Below are 19,695 nucleotides of genomic sequence, written 5' to 3'. Positions count from 1 at the left end.
AAAAGCATATTCAAATTTATTTACGGTAAAACTAAACACATATTTTATATTAAACTTATATATCCTAAAAAACTTGTAAGTATGCACCTCAATCTCCCTGCCCGTGTGAATTGAAACTTAATTGGGCGTTTGGACATAAGAGTTGTAAAATTTCAAATAAAGTGAAAATAATATTTGAAAATTAAAATTGTGTTTGAATATTAATATAATTTTGGGTTATTTTTGAAGTTTTATGAGTGATCACAATGAAAGTTTTGGAAAACAACCTTTTAGAGTTTTTTTAAATTTTTGAAAAATTCTAAAATTTATTTTCAAGTGAAAATCAAAATTTTTATGATCGTACATATTTTTAAAGTGAAAAAATTCTTATGTCCAAATGTACTCAATATATTCCCTAAATAATCTCATTTTTATTAATCTCATATTATACTCCCTGACATTATAATCTCATTTTTATTAATCTCATATTATACTCCCTGACATTATAATCTCACTATAACCTGTTCCCAAATCAAAATCAACCTTGGAAGGGAAAAGCCTGATCTTTCATTAAAAAAATAGAGAGAAGTAATAATCAGTTCAAGTAGATTCGGTTCAATTAAGAAGTTTTCAAATTGATTATTGATACCCTACTGGCTACTAAACAATTAATACTTCTTCAACTTTCATCGCACATCTCTCCATCTGCAATCCCCCAAATTTATAGTACTAGAAACCCTAGAAACCTCACGAGAAAGGTGACATTAGTAGATTGATCGAGAGCACAATAAGAGATTGAAGTCATTCCAAGTGCTACAATTTGAATTACTAAGACGGAGGAGGTGTGTATTTAGCTGCATTGTGATAGTACTGATTGATTGATTTATTGATCGAGTTTACTTTATTATATTACAGGGGTGTAGAAATGGGTGAAGGAGAAGAGAGATGGTGTGTGGTGACCGGAGGGAGAGGTTTTGCTGCTCGCCATTTGGTGGAAATGCTGATCCGTTACGAAATGTTTCACGTCCGCATTGCGGATTTGGGTCCGGACATTAAGCTGGAGCCTGACGAGGAGGAAGGCACTGTCGGTAAAGCTCTGCGATCAGGCCGTGCTCACTATGTATCCATGGATCTTCGTGACAAGTCCCAAGTTCTTAAAGGTCTTTTCCCTTGTTAATAATATTCCTAATATTTTGCTTGATATTGGTGATTAGTTGTAAAAACTCCTATTTGTCGCCCCCAGGCCTTGGTCTAGTGGTAAGATTGCAACGCTTGATGTGTGTGGTTTAGGTGCACGTCACGGGCTTGAACCCTGCTACTGACAAAAATCTAGTATTTAAGTGGAGAAGAGTAGAGGGACCGGCCCATTATCCACCAAGTTTGAATCATGCGCCATTGGCCCTCAAGGTTTTCTAGATTATAAAAAAGCTCCAATTTGTCTTAAAAGGCAAATTATTGAGTATTAGAATGAGACATGCCAAAATAGAGCAAAAATACACAGAGGATATATATATGACCCACCCATTTAATTTGGGATTGAAGCATAGCAGTAGTAGTTTCTTCTCTTTTTTTTTTTTTAAAAAAAAGAAAATCTTTAATTAGTTTACTTTTGTTGTTTTTTTAGTGTATTCATTGTATAAAATGTGAGCGCTAGAGATGCCAAATGTTTTCCAGCCAATCATAGTGTTAGCAGGTCTATCCGCTGCATGCATGATTTTGGTGTAAGAGAAGACTGAACCAATTATTCTATTCAACACCTTTGTTTTTATTTTAGGACATGAGCTTTTTATCCAGATTGGTCATTGGTTATAAACAAATTTAAATTAAGGTAGTGGGAGTAGAATTATTCGTTTTATTCTGGTTCGTGAGAAAATGAGTAGCTTATTTATCATCACTGACTTGAATTTGGTCCTGTTTTCAACATTTTGGCCCGAAGATTAAAACTCGTGGAACTTTTATTTGTGCTTCGTTGAATATGTGCTATTCCTTCATTCCAATATTGATTCATTTAGAATAACGTATGGGAATTGATGTTTCCATGTAAATTATATCCATGTTTGTAATACATTTGTAAACTTCAGGTAGTGATATCGTTTTTATAAAGGAACTTTCTATGCTAGCAATTCATGGAATTACAGATTTAAAGAACTGCCAATTTGTTGATCCAGAAAACTTGGTCTCTAGCTGAAAATAGAAAATGTTGTAGTTTATCAAGTGAAGATATATAGGAGGTTGGTAGTGCTTCCAACTCTGGCTTGTGAACTTTTTATACATCTTTAAATGATGTATCGTGTACTTTTAACCATAGTATGAAAGTAAAAATTGGACTTTCCACATTTAAGATTATTCCAAATAAAATAAGCCTCTTATCAAGCACGTCTGCCAAATTATGATACAAATTGTCCAAGGTTCATTTTTTCTAGGTTAAATATTCAAAAGAAATTTTATTAAGTTGTCTAGTGTCATAACTTTTCACTTGATAACTTGCAGCGTGTGAAGGAGCAGAAGTGGTATTCCACATGGCTGCGCCAGATTCATCGATCAACAACCACCAGCTTCATCACTCTGTTAATGTGCTAGGTATTGTTCGCAATTAGGAAAAGCTTTCTTTGTCACTTTGTCAGACTAATTCATTTTTCTTATTTGGTCTTGTTTCGTACACACTACCCTCCACGGACCCCACGGGGTGGGATAATACTGGGTATGTTGTTGTTGTTGTTGTTATTTGGTCTTGTTTCCTATATTAGAGTTTTACTTCTCTTTTTCTGTTGAACAAATGTAAAGGAACCAAGAATATCATTGATGCTTGTGTTGAGCTAAAAGTGAAGAGACTTATTTATACCAGCTCCCCCAGTGTTGTGTTTGATGGAGTTCATGGTATTCTGAACGGGGATGAATCGCTACCATATCCTGCTAAGGTGTTGGCTCCATTTCCTGTTTACTTTATCCAAATGAATATTTGTCTGGTTTGTCTATAAAAATACTTTTGTTACTGATAATGTTTTCAGCATAACGATTCCTATTCTGCAACTAAAGCTGAAGGAGAGGCACTAGTTATCAAGTCAAATGATACTAAAGGGCTCCTGACCTGCTGCATTAGACCTAGCAGTATCTTTGGCCCTGGCGACAGGTTGTTGGTTCCATCACTGGTTGCAGCAGCAAGGGCAGGAAAATCTAAGGTGATTCTATAATAGGTCATATTTATTGTTCAATAGTTTGTTTCGAAAATGTGTCCCAAGGAACTTACTATTGGACACTGGTTCACTATTGTTTTGTTGCTTGTTGTTATTTGTAATGAATCGAAAGAATGATGAATTTTAAATGTTTTCTATTCTCTATTCACTATTTGAATGATTTTTGACGATCTTGTTTGATTCATGATGTTCAGTTCATAATTGGTGATGGCAACAACATGTATGATTTCACTTACGTAGAAAACGTTGCACATGCTCATGTATGTGCTGAACGAGCTCTCGCATCAGGGGGTGCAGTAGCAGAGAAAGCTGCTGGGCAGGTAACATTTCTAATTTTCCTTTTTTGTGTGTTCTGTATTTTTTGAAATCTTTGTTATAAGCAGCTGCTATGATATGCTTTCAATTTAATTACACCTATGTGTTTTGACTTGTGAAATTGTAACTGACGAAAGTATCCAGGATCATGCAATGCCATAGAAATCTTTGAGTTACTATTGGAGTCCCATCCATTGCTTTACCGAGCCTCATAATTGCGATATGTGATAAATGTGCAAGAAAACTAAGATGAAGAATATTATGTCATGCAGCAATAGAAGTTGAGCAATCAATCCTAAGTTTTAATTGAAAGATCTCTAATCAAGGTTCAGCAAATGTTTATGCTGCACCATACAACTCCATAGGTTGGGTAAAGGTCATTACTTTCCTTGAGTGGTTTCTGGGTTCTGTTTCTGCTTAATATCTTACTTATTGACAGTTACTACAATGGACTAAATGCTTAGGTGGTTAACCGTCATTGGCTGTTGTGTGGCACTAAATCAGTTATACTTCTTTGTAGGGTGGCAAATGGGCGGGTCAAAATGGATAATGCAAAAACGGATAAATTATCCGACCCAATCCATATTTAATACGGATAAAAAATGGGTTAACCGGTGGATAATATGGATATCCATATTATTAATGGCTTCTTGAATATGATCACTTTTGGGAAAATTCCTAGTCTCCTAAACTTGAGGAACCCCCAATTTGAGGCTTTACAAATTGAAAGTTAAACCCATTAATTTTCCATTGGTTATCCATTTTCTAAGTGGATAATATGGTTCTTATCCATATTTGACCCGTTTTTAAAAAGTTCATTATCCAACCCATTTTTTAATGGATAATATGGGTGGATTACTGTTACCATTTTGCCACACTACTTTGGCAGGGAGAAGTTTCCTCCTCATCTATCACTTTATCTTAATGTTGTTCTTTTCTTCTCTAGCAATGCATTTGAAAAAGTACAGGCTTAACATGTCGCTATTTATGTGGAATTACTGCAAAACTTTATTGGGTAAAACAGACTTTGCCAGTAGTTTTCAGTCGACAACACTTATCCATCTGTTATTTTCTAGCTTACAGTTTCAGCAATCTAATAAGACATACCCTGCTTGTAGTCATTTTCCTTAGCTGTTTAGGGAACTTCTATCCTTGGATTAAGTCATAATTTAGCCTTTCCCCTCCTCGCAGTTACAATTTTACAGTAAACGATCAAATAAGACAACCTTTGTCAACTTTCGTTTCTCTAGCAAGTTTGGAAACTTCTACCGTGGATCTAGTCATAATTTTCTTCATTCCCTTCCCCGCGTTATTATAGTTAACACCTCTGTGTGAGGTGTGGTTAGGTATGAAAATGGTCATATTGGTCATGCTGACTTATGAGTAAATTTTTTTTTCTTGCATTATCAAACTTTTTCTATGAGAAGAACGTACTAAAGGAGGCATTTTCTATGTTTTCTGTATTAGCTGTTGTTGAATAATAAAGCCTTGATAAAAAATGGTGTTGGCAGGCATATTTTATCACAAACATGGAGCCCATAAAGTTCTGGGAGTTCGTCTCACTTATTCTTGAAGGTCTTGGCTACGAAAGGTATTCTTATTTTATGGCTCTAACTCTGTCGAAAATTTTTACCATACACAATACTAGTTTGTTTTCTCTGGATCACTTCTTGTTCTTTCTATGAAAAGCACTCTAAAATTTGTCTAGTATTATTCCGAGTCCAAGCAACATAGATTTTACCTGCTTTATATTTTTGTGATTCAGAAATGAATTTTACCAAAGAGGTTCAAGTACAATAATAGAGGTGAAGGCATCCTCTATCACGTAGAAGAACTAGGGAGAAACATTATCCCGAAAAGCTTTTTATTTTTCGCTGTTTATGTGCTGCAGCTCCCATGAGATAAGTAATTACATAAACCACTTCGGATTCCGACTATTTTTGGGTCTAAATCTGATTATTTTGGCATCCAGGAAGAAGACTTATAGAGCAGAACCCTTCTGCTATGCAAAATTTTTTCTGTCGTATTGGGTCATATTAAGGGATTCCACACATCATGTTCGGTATATTTAGTTTTGATGATGACCAGCAAGTATGAGGCATCTTCATTTTGTACATCAAAAGAAAATAGAATGTCAGTCTTAGTATTTGGTTGATGTATTTGGTTTTGATGCTGACCCAAAAAAGAAAGTAAGATACTAAAATTGTTACATGACGTATTTCTGAGGGAAAACGTTCTATCTTTTAGGTGCTTTATTTTGAAAGGAAATGTAACCTGTATAATCTGATATGTAAGCTAATGGAAAAAAAAAAAACTAGTCGAACACAGTAAAACAAGACTATTTTGTGTGCAAGATCCAAATTTTGAAACAGTAGAAGGCGTGCCGATGTTATAGCTTAAGTCATACTCCCGGCATTTCAATTTATGTGAACCTCTTTCAATTTTAGTCCGTTCCACAAAGAATGACCTCTTCTAAATTTAGAAAGAATTAACTTAAACTTCCAATTCTACCCTGGAGAAGCTTTTACATCTACACAAACTCTGGCATGTTTAGCACCACAATTTTCAAAGAACTATAGCCACACAAGTATTATGTATTGTTTAGGACCACAAGTTTTAAAAGTCTTCATTTCTTTCTTAAACGCCGTGCCCAGTCAAATAGGTTCACATAAATTGGAATGGAGGGAGTATTATTATAAAACATGCCTATTCTTAATTTTCCTTTTCATAGTTAAATATATCATTTCAATTTTAGATCAATCACAAAGCATAGCAGGAAAAAATATCATCTTACTAACAAAGAAAAAGGAATAAAGAAACTATGCAAAACCAATAAGGAGGAGGAGACTTCCCCAATGTTTTCGTGCTAACCCCCACACTTCCTTTTGTCGATGAATTATTTTACTTCTTCGGATGCAAAACTAGAAAGCATTATCCAGGAATATAAGGAAGATATCGCCTAGCAAAATGCGATGTAGAAAGGATTTCCGAGGAGAAGAATCGAAAGGAAAGAGTATTTAGGGAGATACAGAAAGGTTGAATAGCAGGGGATAGGATAGTGATGGAATTTTCTGTATGAATGAGTTAGGTGTAGGTGAAAGAGATGAAAACTAGTACATCAGTAATGTAATGGTGGCTAAGGACAGTGGTATCCGGGCCAACTTGCTGACACCTCGATTATTCCATAGGGTATAGGTACCAGGTAACTCTGGTCACCGAGGCTTAGGCAGATGAAGAAACCACCTTACGTTTTTTGTCTATGTTGGGATTTAAGCCTTGGTCACCCATGTTTTTCACGTACTTCATTGACTACTAGGTCACAACTTGGTTGTTGGATAAGGGCTTTCGTTTCAATGGTTTGAAAAGAAGAGTGTCCGTTTACAAAATGCAATATAGAATGAAAAGCAAGGAAAGTGAAATGGTGTTAGGCAAAATCCAATATAGAATGTCCTAGGGGGCATCATTGAATAAATTGGCTTCCGCTTGATTTCTGGAAACACAAGCGGATTGGAACAATAGAACAAATAGTAGAATAAACGAAGACTTCATTCCTGAAATAGTTTTGAACTCACTTTAAACCCCTTTAGGAGAGCTAATTATGGGTGTAACCCCATGATTAACCCTATGTAGTACTAATCACCCCAATTGTTGAAATATGGGTGGTTTGGGCAGCTTCAAAAGTTTTGGCTCAGATTGCCACCTTTAAGTGATTGCTAATTGCTTTGGTTGTAAACTATGTGAACGAGATGATTTAAAGAAGCATGTGCTTCGCGGATTATAAGGCTAAGTAGCGAATAATATTTTCCGTTTATGATCACCAGGTATATCTGCATATAGGGTCAAATATGATTTATGGTTGTAATATTATGTTTATTCATGCATAAGCTTGTATCCTAGTACAAGGGGTGGCTCGCTATTGATGGCTGTTGTACATTATCTTTAGCCAATCTGGGAGGGGTTGGTATTTTAGTATTTCCTTCTTTTGCTTCTTCGGTGTTTTCTATTTTTTCTGCCTGGATGGTGATGGCATCTGAAAAAGATGTACCTTTTAGTTTGACTTGAGGAATTGTGTTTTAAAAGCTGATTGCTCAGTGTACAGCTCCAGTTTTCTTCTTTTTTGCTTTTGCTGTTAAAATGGTTGAGCCACGGTTTGTAGCTTTGAGATTGGTTATCATTACTGTCTTTAATTTTGTGTTAGGACCAAGTGGAACCGTGTGATTTGACTCTAAATCCATAGTTCCTAATGAACATGATGACAAAGATCTTAAGTGGGTTTGGCAGGTTCAGATTTGCTTCCTTCTTTTGTTTCTTTTTCATTTTGAGGCACTATAACCTCTTCTCCTGTTTGGTCAGATTGTTTATATATATATATATATATATATATATATATATATATATATATAGAGAGAGAGAGATTTCTCTGGGTGATTTGTTACCTCTAAAACCAACTCATTATAATTCCTCGTCAACTAAATATTGGCATTTGCAGATGCATTTGAATAACAACTGAAATTTTTATCTTTTGCATTCATTTTGAAATTAAAATATGGCTTCTATGTCATTTCTAAGAATTTATGAGCACTTCACGTTCTAGTAGATACCATTGGTCAATTCCGCTTTCAGTTTTTCTCAATTTTTTGCGGTGTATATTATCTTTATTTCTGATTTTTCGTAGTATGCAGGCCAAGCATTAAAATTCCTGCTTCTGTTATGATGCCAATTGCACATTTCGTGGAGTTGGCTTATAAGCTGTTGGCCGCATATGGAATGAAGGTCCCACAGTTGACTCCGTCAAGAATCAGGCTCCTATCTCGTAGTAGAACATTTAGTTGTTCAAAAGCAAATGATCGCCTGGGCTACACACCAATTGTCCCACTTCAGGTTCCTGTACAATCCTTGAATTAATCACTTGTGTCTGGTAATTCCACATATAAACGATAAATGCCATGTTGTATCTGTCTCTCATACTCCCTGGAAGTGTTAAGGCATTCTACTCATAATCATTTGCATTGGATAGTCCTTTATAACTTCTTAGCGTAAATTTTCATGTCATATGTGGTCAACATTTTTGGCTAAAACATATTCTTGGAACTTGATTCTCTAAGATTGAACTTTCTCCAGATATATTGCTTCACAGATGCATGAGTCTGAACTTCCGCTATGTTACTGTTGAATTAGCTATTTTAGTGTCCAACTTGTATGTGGCTTGTAAACTTATGTTTCATGAAAGGATTGTGGAATTAGCTTGTATTTTCCTTGATTTTAACTGTAAGAATTTTGTTTTGGGGCCTCGTTACATCACTTTAAATGATTATTCATTTTCCCACAGTTACTTTGGCTTTTATTCTCGTTAGGTACTCAATGATTGTGATTCTATTTCTTTAGGAGGGCCTAAGGAGGACAATTGAATCGTATCCGCACTTGAGAGCCGAAAAGCAGCCAGAAAAAGAAGGCCCTTCTAAAGCTTCTCTATTTCTCGGAAGTGGGAGAGGTACGCATTGAGCTCCATTCTCATAACTTGAGCCTCTCATACCAATCAATTTATTTGCCTGATAGATTATTTTAATTCTATAGTCGATGTATTGCATTTGTTGATGGGAGCGCGCTGAGGCTAGGCCCTTTGAAATTTATTGCATAGTTTTTTCTTGTAAACCATCTCATTCCAGCATACTTCTTGATTATTGGCAAGTCGCATGTGATCTCTTATTGTACTTTGTTATGCATCCAAATAAAATGCATGGGGAGCAAAAGCTTGTATATTCTATTGGTTTATTACATAAATCGAACATATTTACTGTGTTCGATGAACAAACAGCAAGACATCCAGAACCAGTACTTGGTGGATATTGCAACAACAAACCCAAATCCCACATGTGGTACTTGGTGGATGTTGAGTAGTGAAATATTTATATAGTCCCCATCTCTATTTTTGCCTTTGTTGTGTAATGATCTGAAAGAAGTTTTTTAGTTCGGATACGTACCACAGCAATGCACACAATTTTGTAAAATTTTAAGCCCATGAAGTGGTTTCTCCTCTGTCAGCATCAAGTTGATTTCTGTATTTATAGTGAATTATTTAAAAGTTGGGAGTATTATTCAACTTACTGAGAAATATCCCTCAACATGCTACTGCCTTGAATAGCTTGTCTTTCTCTTACCATTGTATTAAGTTGTGGTAGCGACCAATTAGTCATCAATCTGAAATTGAGAAGCTTGTTGTGGAGATAGGTTTCTGGTTCGTGAACCGAATGTCTTACCTGGCGACTCCAAACTAGGCGTCCGAATGCAATTGCTTGGTTCTCTGCGATGAATAAAATACAAATTTTACATGTGGGATGTTTTACCTTGCAATCTCAAACTGGCTTTCCCCTTGTTTAGGCTGGTTTTTCAGTATTATCTTGGGAGACACAGATTTGACCACTTCACATATTTTTATGTATACTGAGCATAATTGCAAAAGATTCTGACACTTCTTAGTTGTATTGCATGTTTGTAAAAGAATTATTATTTAATGTGATAAACAGTGAATCACAGATTTGTATCATATTTTAAGAGGAAAAAAAAAGATTCTAACACGACCTTTGTGACTGTATTTTGCAGTGGCTGACACACTTCTTTGGAAGGATAAGAAACAGACACTAACAGCAGCATTAGTTCTGGCCGCAATTTATTTCAATTTCGTAGCTTCTGGTTTCACCGTTGTAACTTCTATATCAAGGATTCTGTTGGTGGCATCAATTTTCTTGTTCATCCACGGGAGACTGCCTCAGAAAATGTATTCATCTGTACTGTCTTTCCTTCTGCCTGTCCCTATTTTTATCCGTGCAGCAGACATATATATAAATTGGTATGACAAAATTACTGGAAGTGTTAACTTTCAACTATGACCGCAATTATGTGACAAATTTTCATTGTACTTCTGCTTGGTAAACTGAATTCTATTCCCTTTCTCCTACCTTTTTTGCTCTGATGATTGTTACCTTGATGGCTCTTTCCTATAGCTACCATTGTTTGATAATTCTACATTTTCTCACAGCAGTTATTAACCATTTGGATATGGATTTTAGAGAGGTCCATCTGTTTAATTGATTTCCGTCTGGCTTTTAGAAATTACTCATCATTATATTATTGGTCATTCTGATGTATACATGTTAATAAAGGTGCAGTCTATTGCATATGCATTTTCTGTGGAGTGAGCAGCCAGGGAACTGGCGTTGAGTCAGTTCAGGAGTCATGATATCTTTTTTTTTTCTGGTACAGAATGGGCTATAAAATTGACAAAGTTCCCGGATCATGCTTCCATGTATCGGCAGAGACATCACGCCAAGTTGCTCTGTCAGCAGCCTCGGAGTGGAATTCTGCAGTAAAGGGTTTAAAGTCTCTTTGTAGAGGGACTGATTGCATGTTCTTCCTTAAGGTAATTGCTAATACATACAATTTATTTATTTATTTATTTGTTTATCTTTTTTAAAATCATGGTGTACGTGCCAACTAGTATGCACCTCAATTAATTCCACCGGTTACCCCTACCTTAGGGGTAACAGCAGTCCAAGCCCCAAAGTTTTTTTTCCCTTCCTTTTCTTTGGGTTGGGGCGTTGGGCCGGGGTTTATTCCGTTTTGAATAGATGGGTTTTTGTCAAGTTACACATCTAGGAGAAAAGGAATCTCTTTTTTTTCTTTAATGTGTTTCTCTTTCTGCATTTTAGGAGATGACAAGGTACGCAGGTTTGTCATGCTTTGACATTCTGTATTTTTGTTGCATTCCCCTTGAGTGCCATTGTAACAATAATATTCCTTGACCTATTTCGAAAACCCAAACCACGTGAAAACATGTAGAATAAGCATTTTTTCACTGAAATTAAAAATTCCGGATAAGACATTGGATGCAAAATAGAGATTTCTAAGCCCTCTTGCTTCTGCCGGCCAAGATTAGTAATTATATCTCCACCATACTGTTACTGGAATTGCCGTCTATTAGTTTGTGAAATCCTTCATTTGGACGATGAAACAGGTGGTTCTCTCTCTACTGATTCTAAGTATCCTTGGAACCATTTCTCTGCGGAGTCTGTTTGTCATTGGTAAGTGGTCTCTCTTTCCTCCCTCTATGCATATATGTACGTAGCACATCCTATCCTTGTGCTTACATAATAAAGAACTCATTTGCACTCAGAAATTGTTATACTTTCTAAAATGATGCAAATAGCAGCTCAAGCTAGGCAACAAATTCAACTACATATTGGGTGCTCTGACCATCTTTTGTTCAACTGCAGGAATCCCAGCTGCCTTTACTTTATTTTTCATATATGAGAAAAAAGAGGAAGAAATAGATCATCTACTTCATGAGATTATCTCATTTACATGGAAATTGAAGTCTGATATTTCTAGGAGAATTTTCAGCTCCGCAAAAGACCGATAATGGACAGCAATAACCTGATGGAGCTTCTTCCTTATCTCGAGAAGCTTTCTTAAGCAGGTTCTTCAAGTTCAGGGACTTTAAACATATCCTTGTGGGTGTAACATATTCATGGTTGGGAACCTTGCTGAAAGCCAGTTTATCTGTCTGATCTGATATCAGTCAGCAGTGTGCCAAGGGACTATATTTTGTTTCCTCTTCTAATTTTCGTTTCTCTTTTATTTCTTCTTTGCCAATATTGCTAGAGTATGTTTTGGTTCTTGCTGCATTGGTGTGAATGTTTTCGTTTTGGTCCTATAGTGGTTGGGGAGAGGTGCAGGTTGGTTACAGATTATTTGTCATGTGATAATATGTGATTTTGCTTGCCGCTCGTGAATTGAAGAATAAAGAATGTGTTAGTTTTTGTGTCGGTAGCTCTGTCTAGTTTGACTTACTTTTCGTTTTGGCTAATCATCTTGTTTGACTTCAATGTTAAAGAAAAGCATCTTAATGTTATCTTTTTGGGAAATTTTCGTTCCTATACCATATAAGAAACTATATTACCAAATATGTTCATAGTTTACATATTACCTACCATGCTAATAGTATTTTTACAAAATATAGACAATTCATTAAATAAGGAATCATTGTAGCTGTAGGTTTCCTTATTTAGGCGCGCTAAAATTGGGGAATTAAATATTCTTCCAGATCTTCTACAACGCAAATCACACACATTCATAATAATTGTCGGATTAGTTTCAAAATTTTCAAACTCTGTTTTTTGCGATACACTCTGTTTCAACCTTTTTTCTGATTTCACAAATCAAAAATGATTAAACCTTCTACAATTCTTCTGCAACAAACGCAATTATTTCTAAATTTTAGTAATACAAAGAAAAGGAAAAGAGAGCAGTAATTCCACCATTGACAGCCATTAAAAAGTTTTGAAGCTTTGAATTCAAATTTGGGGTTTCAAAATTATTATTTGTTTGGATTGGGTGTTGTTGAAAATAATTGGGAATATGGTTTGGAGTTTATATCTCAATTTTGAGGGGTTTTGGTGAAAATTAGACTTGGTTTTGACTGAATTTCGGATTGAAACTCGAAGAAGAAGAAGACGACATGACATACATTATATTGCAGAAATTGTAGAAAAATTGTAGACTGTTGTTTATTTATTTTTCTTTTATTCATTTACATATTGTATGAAAGTTGAACAACATTGTATACAAATTATATTTAAGTGGTATTATATTGTAGTTATATATAACTTAGTAGAAATAATGTACGAAAATTGTAGATAAGTTGTATAATATATAATTAGTTGTATGAAAATTATTTTTACTATGTATAAATTAGATACAAAATATACAAAACACATATTGTATAAATTTTGTATGTAAGTTTTATGTTATTGTAGTTGTATTTAACTGGGTGGAAATAATGTGTGAAAGTTGTAGAAAATTGTAGATAAGTTATATTTCTCTATAACGGGAGATGTTGGCATATCAAGTAACTTTAGTGTTCCAGACGAACATGCATGAAAATAAAGATAAATTCTGTTATGAACAGTTTGTAGAAATTTTGTAGATAATTTGTAGAAACATTGAAATTCTGTATTTTCATATTAATTTTTCAAATGATATGTAGTTTTATTGTAGAATAAATGTAGAAAACAAGCCATTGCGAGTCTTATTTGACTCATTCCTCACATTCAATCTATTCTACAAATTCACGCCTCTATAAATACAATACAACCATACTTTCTTGAATTTAAAGGTATAGCAATATATATAACTTAAAAAACATCTTCTCCTCTGCACAAGTTAGCTCCAAAATAGACGAAGTGGAATAACAAGCTCCCATCAAAACTTTTAACACAAAAACACAAAGCTCAAAAATAAATAAACAACAATCTACAATTTTTCTACAATTTCTGCAATATAATGTATGTCATGTCTTCTTCTTCTTCTTCTTCTTCTTCTTCTTCTTCTTCTTCTTCTTCTTCTTCTTCTTCTTCTTCTTCTTCTTCTTCTTCTTCTTCTTCTTCGAGTTTCAATCTGAAATTCAGCCAAAACAAGCCTAATCTTCACCAAAACCCCTCAAAATTGAGATATAAACTCCAAACCATATTCCCAATTATTTACAATAACACTCAATCCAAACAAATAATGATTTTTGAAAACCCAAATTTGAATTCAAAGCTTCAAAGCTTTTTAATGGCTGTCAATGGTGGAATTACTGCTCTCTTTTCCTTTCCTCTTATATTATTGAAATTTGGGATTGCGAGATAGAGAGAGACGTAGAGAGAATTCTCAATTCTTTGCACCAACATCCAATCCAAACAAACAATGCCTTTTGAATACCCAAATTCGACTTCAAAGTTTCAAAGCTTTTTAATGGTTGTCAATGGTGGAGGGGTTATAGATTTTCGCTGGTTTTAGAAGAGGAAATCGTGGGTGTTTGAAGAGAAAATCGTGGGGATTTGGAGAGAGAAACTTGGGGGAGTGGGAATATACGGTTGAGTAAAATTAGGAGACTAATTAATACCATTAAAATTCTAAAATGGTACATAAATAATAATTAGGTATATAGAAGGTAATTATATTAAAAGTTAAGCATGAAGAGTAATATAGTTTACTATATGACATAAGAATGTAAAAGTTGTTATCTTTTTCCGCATGGCCTAATTTCATAGTAGCACGCAAAGTATTATCCATCGTTTGTAATTTGTTACCTACAACAGTTGTTAGAAGTCAATGTTTAGTAATTTGAAGTCTTGATGTTTTCCGTATTTCCATTTACCTTGAAATGCTTAGACATATATAGGATAATTGCGCAGATAAATATTTACCAAATCCATAGATTTTAAGCTCCATCCGGCTCTTCTTGATAAAGTAGGGTTTATTATTATTATCATGGTCGTCATTATTATTATTATTATTATTATTATTATTATTATTATTATTATTATTATTATTTATTTTTTATATAGACTAACATTGTAAAAAAGACGTTACTCGGAAATTGTTCAAACTTGTGGCACCGAACTTAAATGATAAAGGGGATGTATGAGAAAGGGTTGATAAATGGTCTTTAGAAGTGTATATTCAACTAAACTGGTGATGGCAACGATAATTGTTGTGCTACAGCCATGAGCACAACAATGACTGCTCAATCGTCCTACCTAGTTCATTAGATAAGAATTACTCGTCGATTTTGTCACCCTCAAACTTTGCAAATCTGGCAAGTTCACTTTTTTGTTGTTGAGGGTAAAAAGGAATTTTATTAGTCAGTTTTCTTTTTATATCTCCTTTTCATTTTCCCTCTTTCTTGCTGTTGAACAACTGTCTGATCTTCTTCTTCATTGTCCTTATGTCTTCCATCGTTGTCTCTTGTTTTCGCCCTCCATTTCTGTTTCTTGTATTATTATAGCTTCGTTTTCTTCTTCTCGCAGGCTTTGTTTGCTATTTATTAGTTTCCCACATAGTTGTGAAAATGGATAGTCATCTCTTTATATAGTCATCTTAACCTTCTTGTTGTGTTTTGTAAGGTTGCTTTCATAAGTTAAACCCAAAATCTATTTTCTTAACACCTATATATATATATATATTATTTAAAGGAGAGGAAAAAGCCCCTACTTAAACCAAGTGGCAGCCTAGAAAAAAGCCATATCGCATAAGTAGTTAATAATTAGTTATTGATTATTGTTTTTGAATTTAAATATATATAAAATAATACAATAAAATATTTCATAATAAAAAACGAAAATTAAACAAAAATTGTTCATTCAAATTGGAAAGGAGTTTCAAGTTGGAATTTTTAAATTATTTTAAAATACAAAAAATAAAAAAACTACCAATTCAAAATTTCTTTTTTAAAAATAATTTTTTCCTTCTAAAAATAATTTTTTTATTTATATAGAAAATATTATTGAGAATAATATAATAAAATATAAAATATGAAAATATATATCTTCTATTATATTTTAAAAGAAAGTAGCATCTATATCTAGGAGAGGAAAAACCTCTCTCCTTAAGCAGGTGGCAGCCTAGAAAAAAGCCACATGACATAAGTAGTTAATAATTAGTTAATGGTTATTATTTTTTGAATTTAAATATATATGAAATAATAAAATAAAATATTTTATAATAAAAAATTAAAAAAAAACTTTCCATTCAAATCGGAGAGTAGTTTCAAGTTGGAGTTTTAAAATTATTTTCAAATAAAAAACTAAAATAACAAAAAATAAAAAACTGCCAATTCAAAGTATATTTATTTTCTTAAAATAATTTTTGTTTTTCTTTTTTAAAATAAAACGTTTATTTATTCAGAAAATATTATCGAAAATAATATAATAAAATATAAAAATATATTTCTTCTATTATATTATAAAAAGAAAGTAGCATACAAATTTTTTAATAAAATAATATGCTAATAAAAGTTTCTATTAATAATGTAATAATACTAAATATTGGACAATATAATAAATAAAAATACGAAACAAAAAAGTTATTCGATGCCTGTACAAGTCTCATTAATTTAATAGAGATTTTATTCAACAAATTAATATACTATTAAAAATTTTAAATAAATTAATATGCTAATAAAAATTTCTATTAACAATGTAAAAATAGTAAATATTGGATAAGTATATAAAGAAAAATATAGAACAAAAAAGTTATTCAATAACTATACAAGCCTCTTTAATTTAGTAGAGGTTTTATTCATCAAAATTCAGACAATATTATTGAAAACATTAGAATAAAATTTAAAATAAAAATATTATTTCAAGAGTAATAATATATATATATATATATATATATATATATATATATATATATATATATATATATATATATTCTATTACATTTTAAAAAATAGTAGACAAAAATATTAAACAAAGTAATATGCTAATAAAAATTTCTATTAGCAATGCAATTATACATGGATAATATATTAAAGAAACATACATAACAAAAAGTTATTTGATGACTATATAAGTCCCTTTAATTCAGTAGAGATTTTATTCATTAAAATTCAGATAATATTACTGACAACAACATAATAAAATTTTAAAAAAATATATTTCAAGATTAATAAAATATATATCTTCTCTTATATTACAAAAAGAAAGCGAGCAAACAAAAATATTAAACAAAGTAATTTGCTAATAAAAATTTCTATTAACAATGTAAAAGTACTAAGCATTGGATAACAGAATAAAGAAAAATATAGAACCAAAAAATTATTCAATGACTATATAAGTCCCTTTAGTTTTATGGAGATTTTATTACTGGGTATATCATATTGACAAATAAGATGACAGTTGAAATTTATTAAACCAATATAATCTAATATGTTCAAACAAACTCGATCATAATTTAAGTTAATAAATATTAACCGCGCATAGCGCGAGTACTACTACTAATTCTTCTTTTAACTTCAATTTCTATTTGTCTGAGTTGTCGTCTCTTCTTGTCTTGGACAATATTCCTTTTTCTCTCATTTTCTTGAACAATTTCAATATCCTTTTACTTTGCTGTACAAATATTAAACGCTTACCTTGCTAAACTTTTGAGAAACATAATACTAAAAAGAACTTTTAAAGAATGGATCCTTTTCCAACAATATAGACCCTAGTGTTTATACGAAACTTGGTAAATTAATTTTAATTGCTAAAAATTTAAGGAAAAATTATGCTATATACCCATAAAAGACAAAAAAATACCTGTATCTACCACATTCATTTCTTTTTCATTTCATACCTTTGCGGCACATCTATTTTTCTAGGTGCATTTGTACATCATGCCCTTTTACAATTTTGAATTTAAAAAAATAATCTTTTTAGATCTCTTATGTGTAAAAGACATATCTCTTACATGTAAAAGTAAATTTTTCATGTAATAAAAAAAAAAGATAGAGTCATAAACTTAAAAATAAGTTTGTAAAGGGCCAAAAAATCAATTGACCAAAAAATATTAGCATTATTATTATTATTTAGAAGAGTATTCATCATTGTTTATGCTAACACATTCAATACCATATTTAGAAAGTAAATTTGCTCACGCTGAATTTTATTTCAATGATGCCAATAAGCGTTCTTTTTAAGAAACTCTATTTTTAACCAATTCTTTGGGAAGGGTAGTGTGTACGCGGACCTTACCCCTACCCTGAGGTAGAGAGGCTGTTTCCAAATAGAAACCCGGCATCCTTCCCTCCAAGAACTTCCCACCTTGCTTTTGGGGAGACTCGAACCCACAACCTCTTGGTTGGAAGTGGAGGTTGATTATCATCAGAGCAACCCCTCTTGTCAAATAGACTAATAAAAATATAGAAATAAATAACTAGAGTACAACAAGAGGTAATTAAGAAAAATGCTAAAATCACAAGCTTTTTTATTAAAACCTAAATTAATAGAAAATATTTTTTTAATTTTTTTCCTTTTGTAAATAAATGAAAATATTATATATATATATATATATATATATATATATATATATATATATATATATATATATATATATATATATATATAATATAATATGAATCTATTTTTTTCTATTTTTTTACAAGTAAAATTTGCTAACAATATTACAACAACATCCCAGTATAATCCCACAAGTGGGGTCTGGGGAGGGTAATATGTACGCAGACCTTACCCCTACCCGAGGGGCAGAGAGGTTGTTTCCAGGAGACCCTCGGCTCAAGAGAGCAACAAGAGACGATATATTAGTACTATCAATAGACTCATAATAAAATAACATAAAATACATAACATAAAATAACAAAATAATAACAATATAAGAAATATAGGAAATACGAAAAGGATGGAAGGTATATTAATATCCAACAGATAAAGCCCTGCATCAGTAGCTGATCAGTAACATCCTAAGACTAACTCCTAACTGGCTAGTCTCACTCTAGTGCACTATAGAAATATTCATAACTTCCCCCTAACCTACAACCTTAATGCTCGACCTCCACAATTCTCTGTCAAGGGTCATGTCCTCAGTAATCCTAAGTCGTGCCATGTCCTGCCTGATCACCTCTCCCCAATACTTCTTAGGTCTCCCTCTACCTCTCCTCGTGCCCACCACAGCCAGTCGCTCACACCTCCTCACTGGCGCATCAGTGCTCCTCCTCTGAATGTGCCCGAACCATCTGAGTCTTGCTTGCCGCATCTTGTCCTCTATGGGGGTCACGTCCACCTTCTCTCGAATATCTTCATTCCTAATCTTATTCATCCTTGTATGCCCACCCACCCACCTCAGTATTCTCATCTCTGCTACTTTCATCTTCTGGATATGTGAGTTCTTAACCGGCCAGCACTCGGTCCCATACAACATAACATGCCTAACCACTGCTCTATAAAACCTACCTTTTAGTAACGGTGGCACTTTCTTGTCACACAAGACTCCCGCCGCTAACCTCCACTTCATCCACCTCACCCCTATACGGTGTGTGATTATAAAATTAAAATATTAAATTTAAGTTTAAACTTCTTTTTTGTTTGTTTGTATTTTTTAATATTTATTGAAGAAATGAACCGGTCCTCCATAATACCCTTACAATATATGATATATATCATGTGGGTATCATTGAGGACTAATTAGTACTTTTTGAAGGAATGAACCGGTCCTCTATAATACCAGTCAGTATATGATATATATGCCAATTTGGTATCATAGAGGACTAGACTCTTTTTTAAGAAATAAATCAGTCCCCTATGATACCTGGTCAATATTTGATATGTAACATATGAGTATCATAGAGGATTGAGGAGTATTTTTTTTTAAAGGAATGAACCATGTT

The 19,695-nt window shown here is 33.0% G+C and overlaps 1 protein-coding gene across 2 annotated transcripts; it reads left to right on the top strand.

Moving 5' to 3' along the window:
• The first annotated feature begins 576 nt into the window (after positions 1 to 576).
• Positions 577 to 12,314, top strand: LOC104239655 (3beta-hydroxysteroid-dehydrogenase/decarboxylase). 2 transcript variants are annotated; one of them, XM_009794340.2, is made up of 13 exons: positions 577 to 821; positions 895 to 1,139; positions 2,470 to 2,559; positions 2,764 to 2,897; positions 2,988 to 3,158; positions 3,368 to 3,493; positions 5,000 to 5,079; positions 8,171 to 8,369; positions 8,874 to 8,979; positions 10,089 to 10,263; positions 10,749 to 10,905; positions 11,500 to 11,566; positions 11,759 to 12,314. In XM_009794340.2, the coding sequence occupies exons 2-13, from the start codon at positions 905 to 907 to the stop codon at positions 11,902 to 11,904; spliced, it is 1,686 nt and encodes a 561-aa protein (XP_009792642.1). In that variant the 5' UTR covers positions 577 to 821; positions 895 to 904; the 3' UTR covers positions 11,905 to 12,314. The 2 variants fall into 2 exon arrangements, with proteins under 2 accessions (XP_009792642.1, XP_070024424.1); XM_070168323.1 differs by lacking the exon at positions 11,500 to 11,566 and having other exon boundaries at positions 11,759 to 11,901.
• Positions 12,315 to 19,695: the final 7,381 nt, after the last annotated feature.

The sequence above is a fragment of the Nicotiana sylvestris genome, chromosome 2 (assembly GCF_000393655.2).
Source record: "Nicotiana sylvestris chromosome 2, ASM39365v2, whole genome shotgun sequence".
Taxonomy (NCBI): Eukaryota; Viridiplantae; Streptophyta; class Magnoliopsida; order Solanales; family Solanaceae; genus Nicotiana; species Nicotiana sylvestris.
This window is presented reverse-complemented; position numbering and strand designations above follow the sequence as displayed.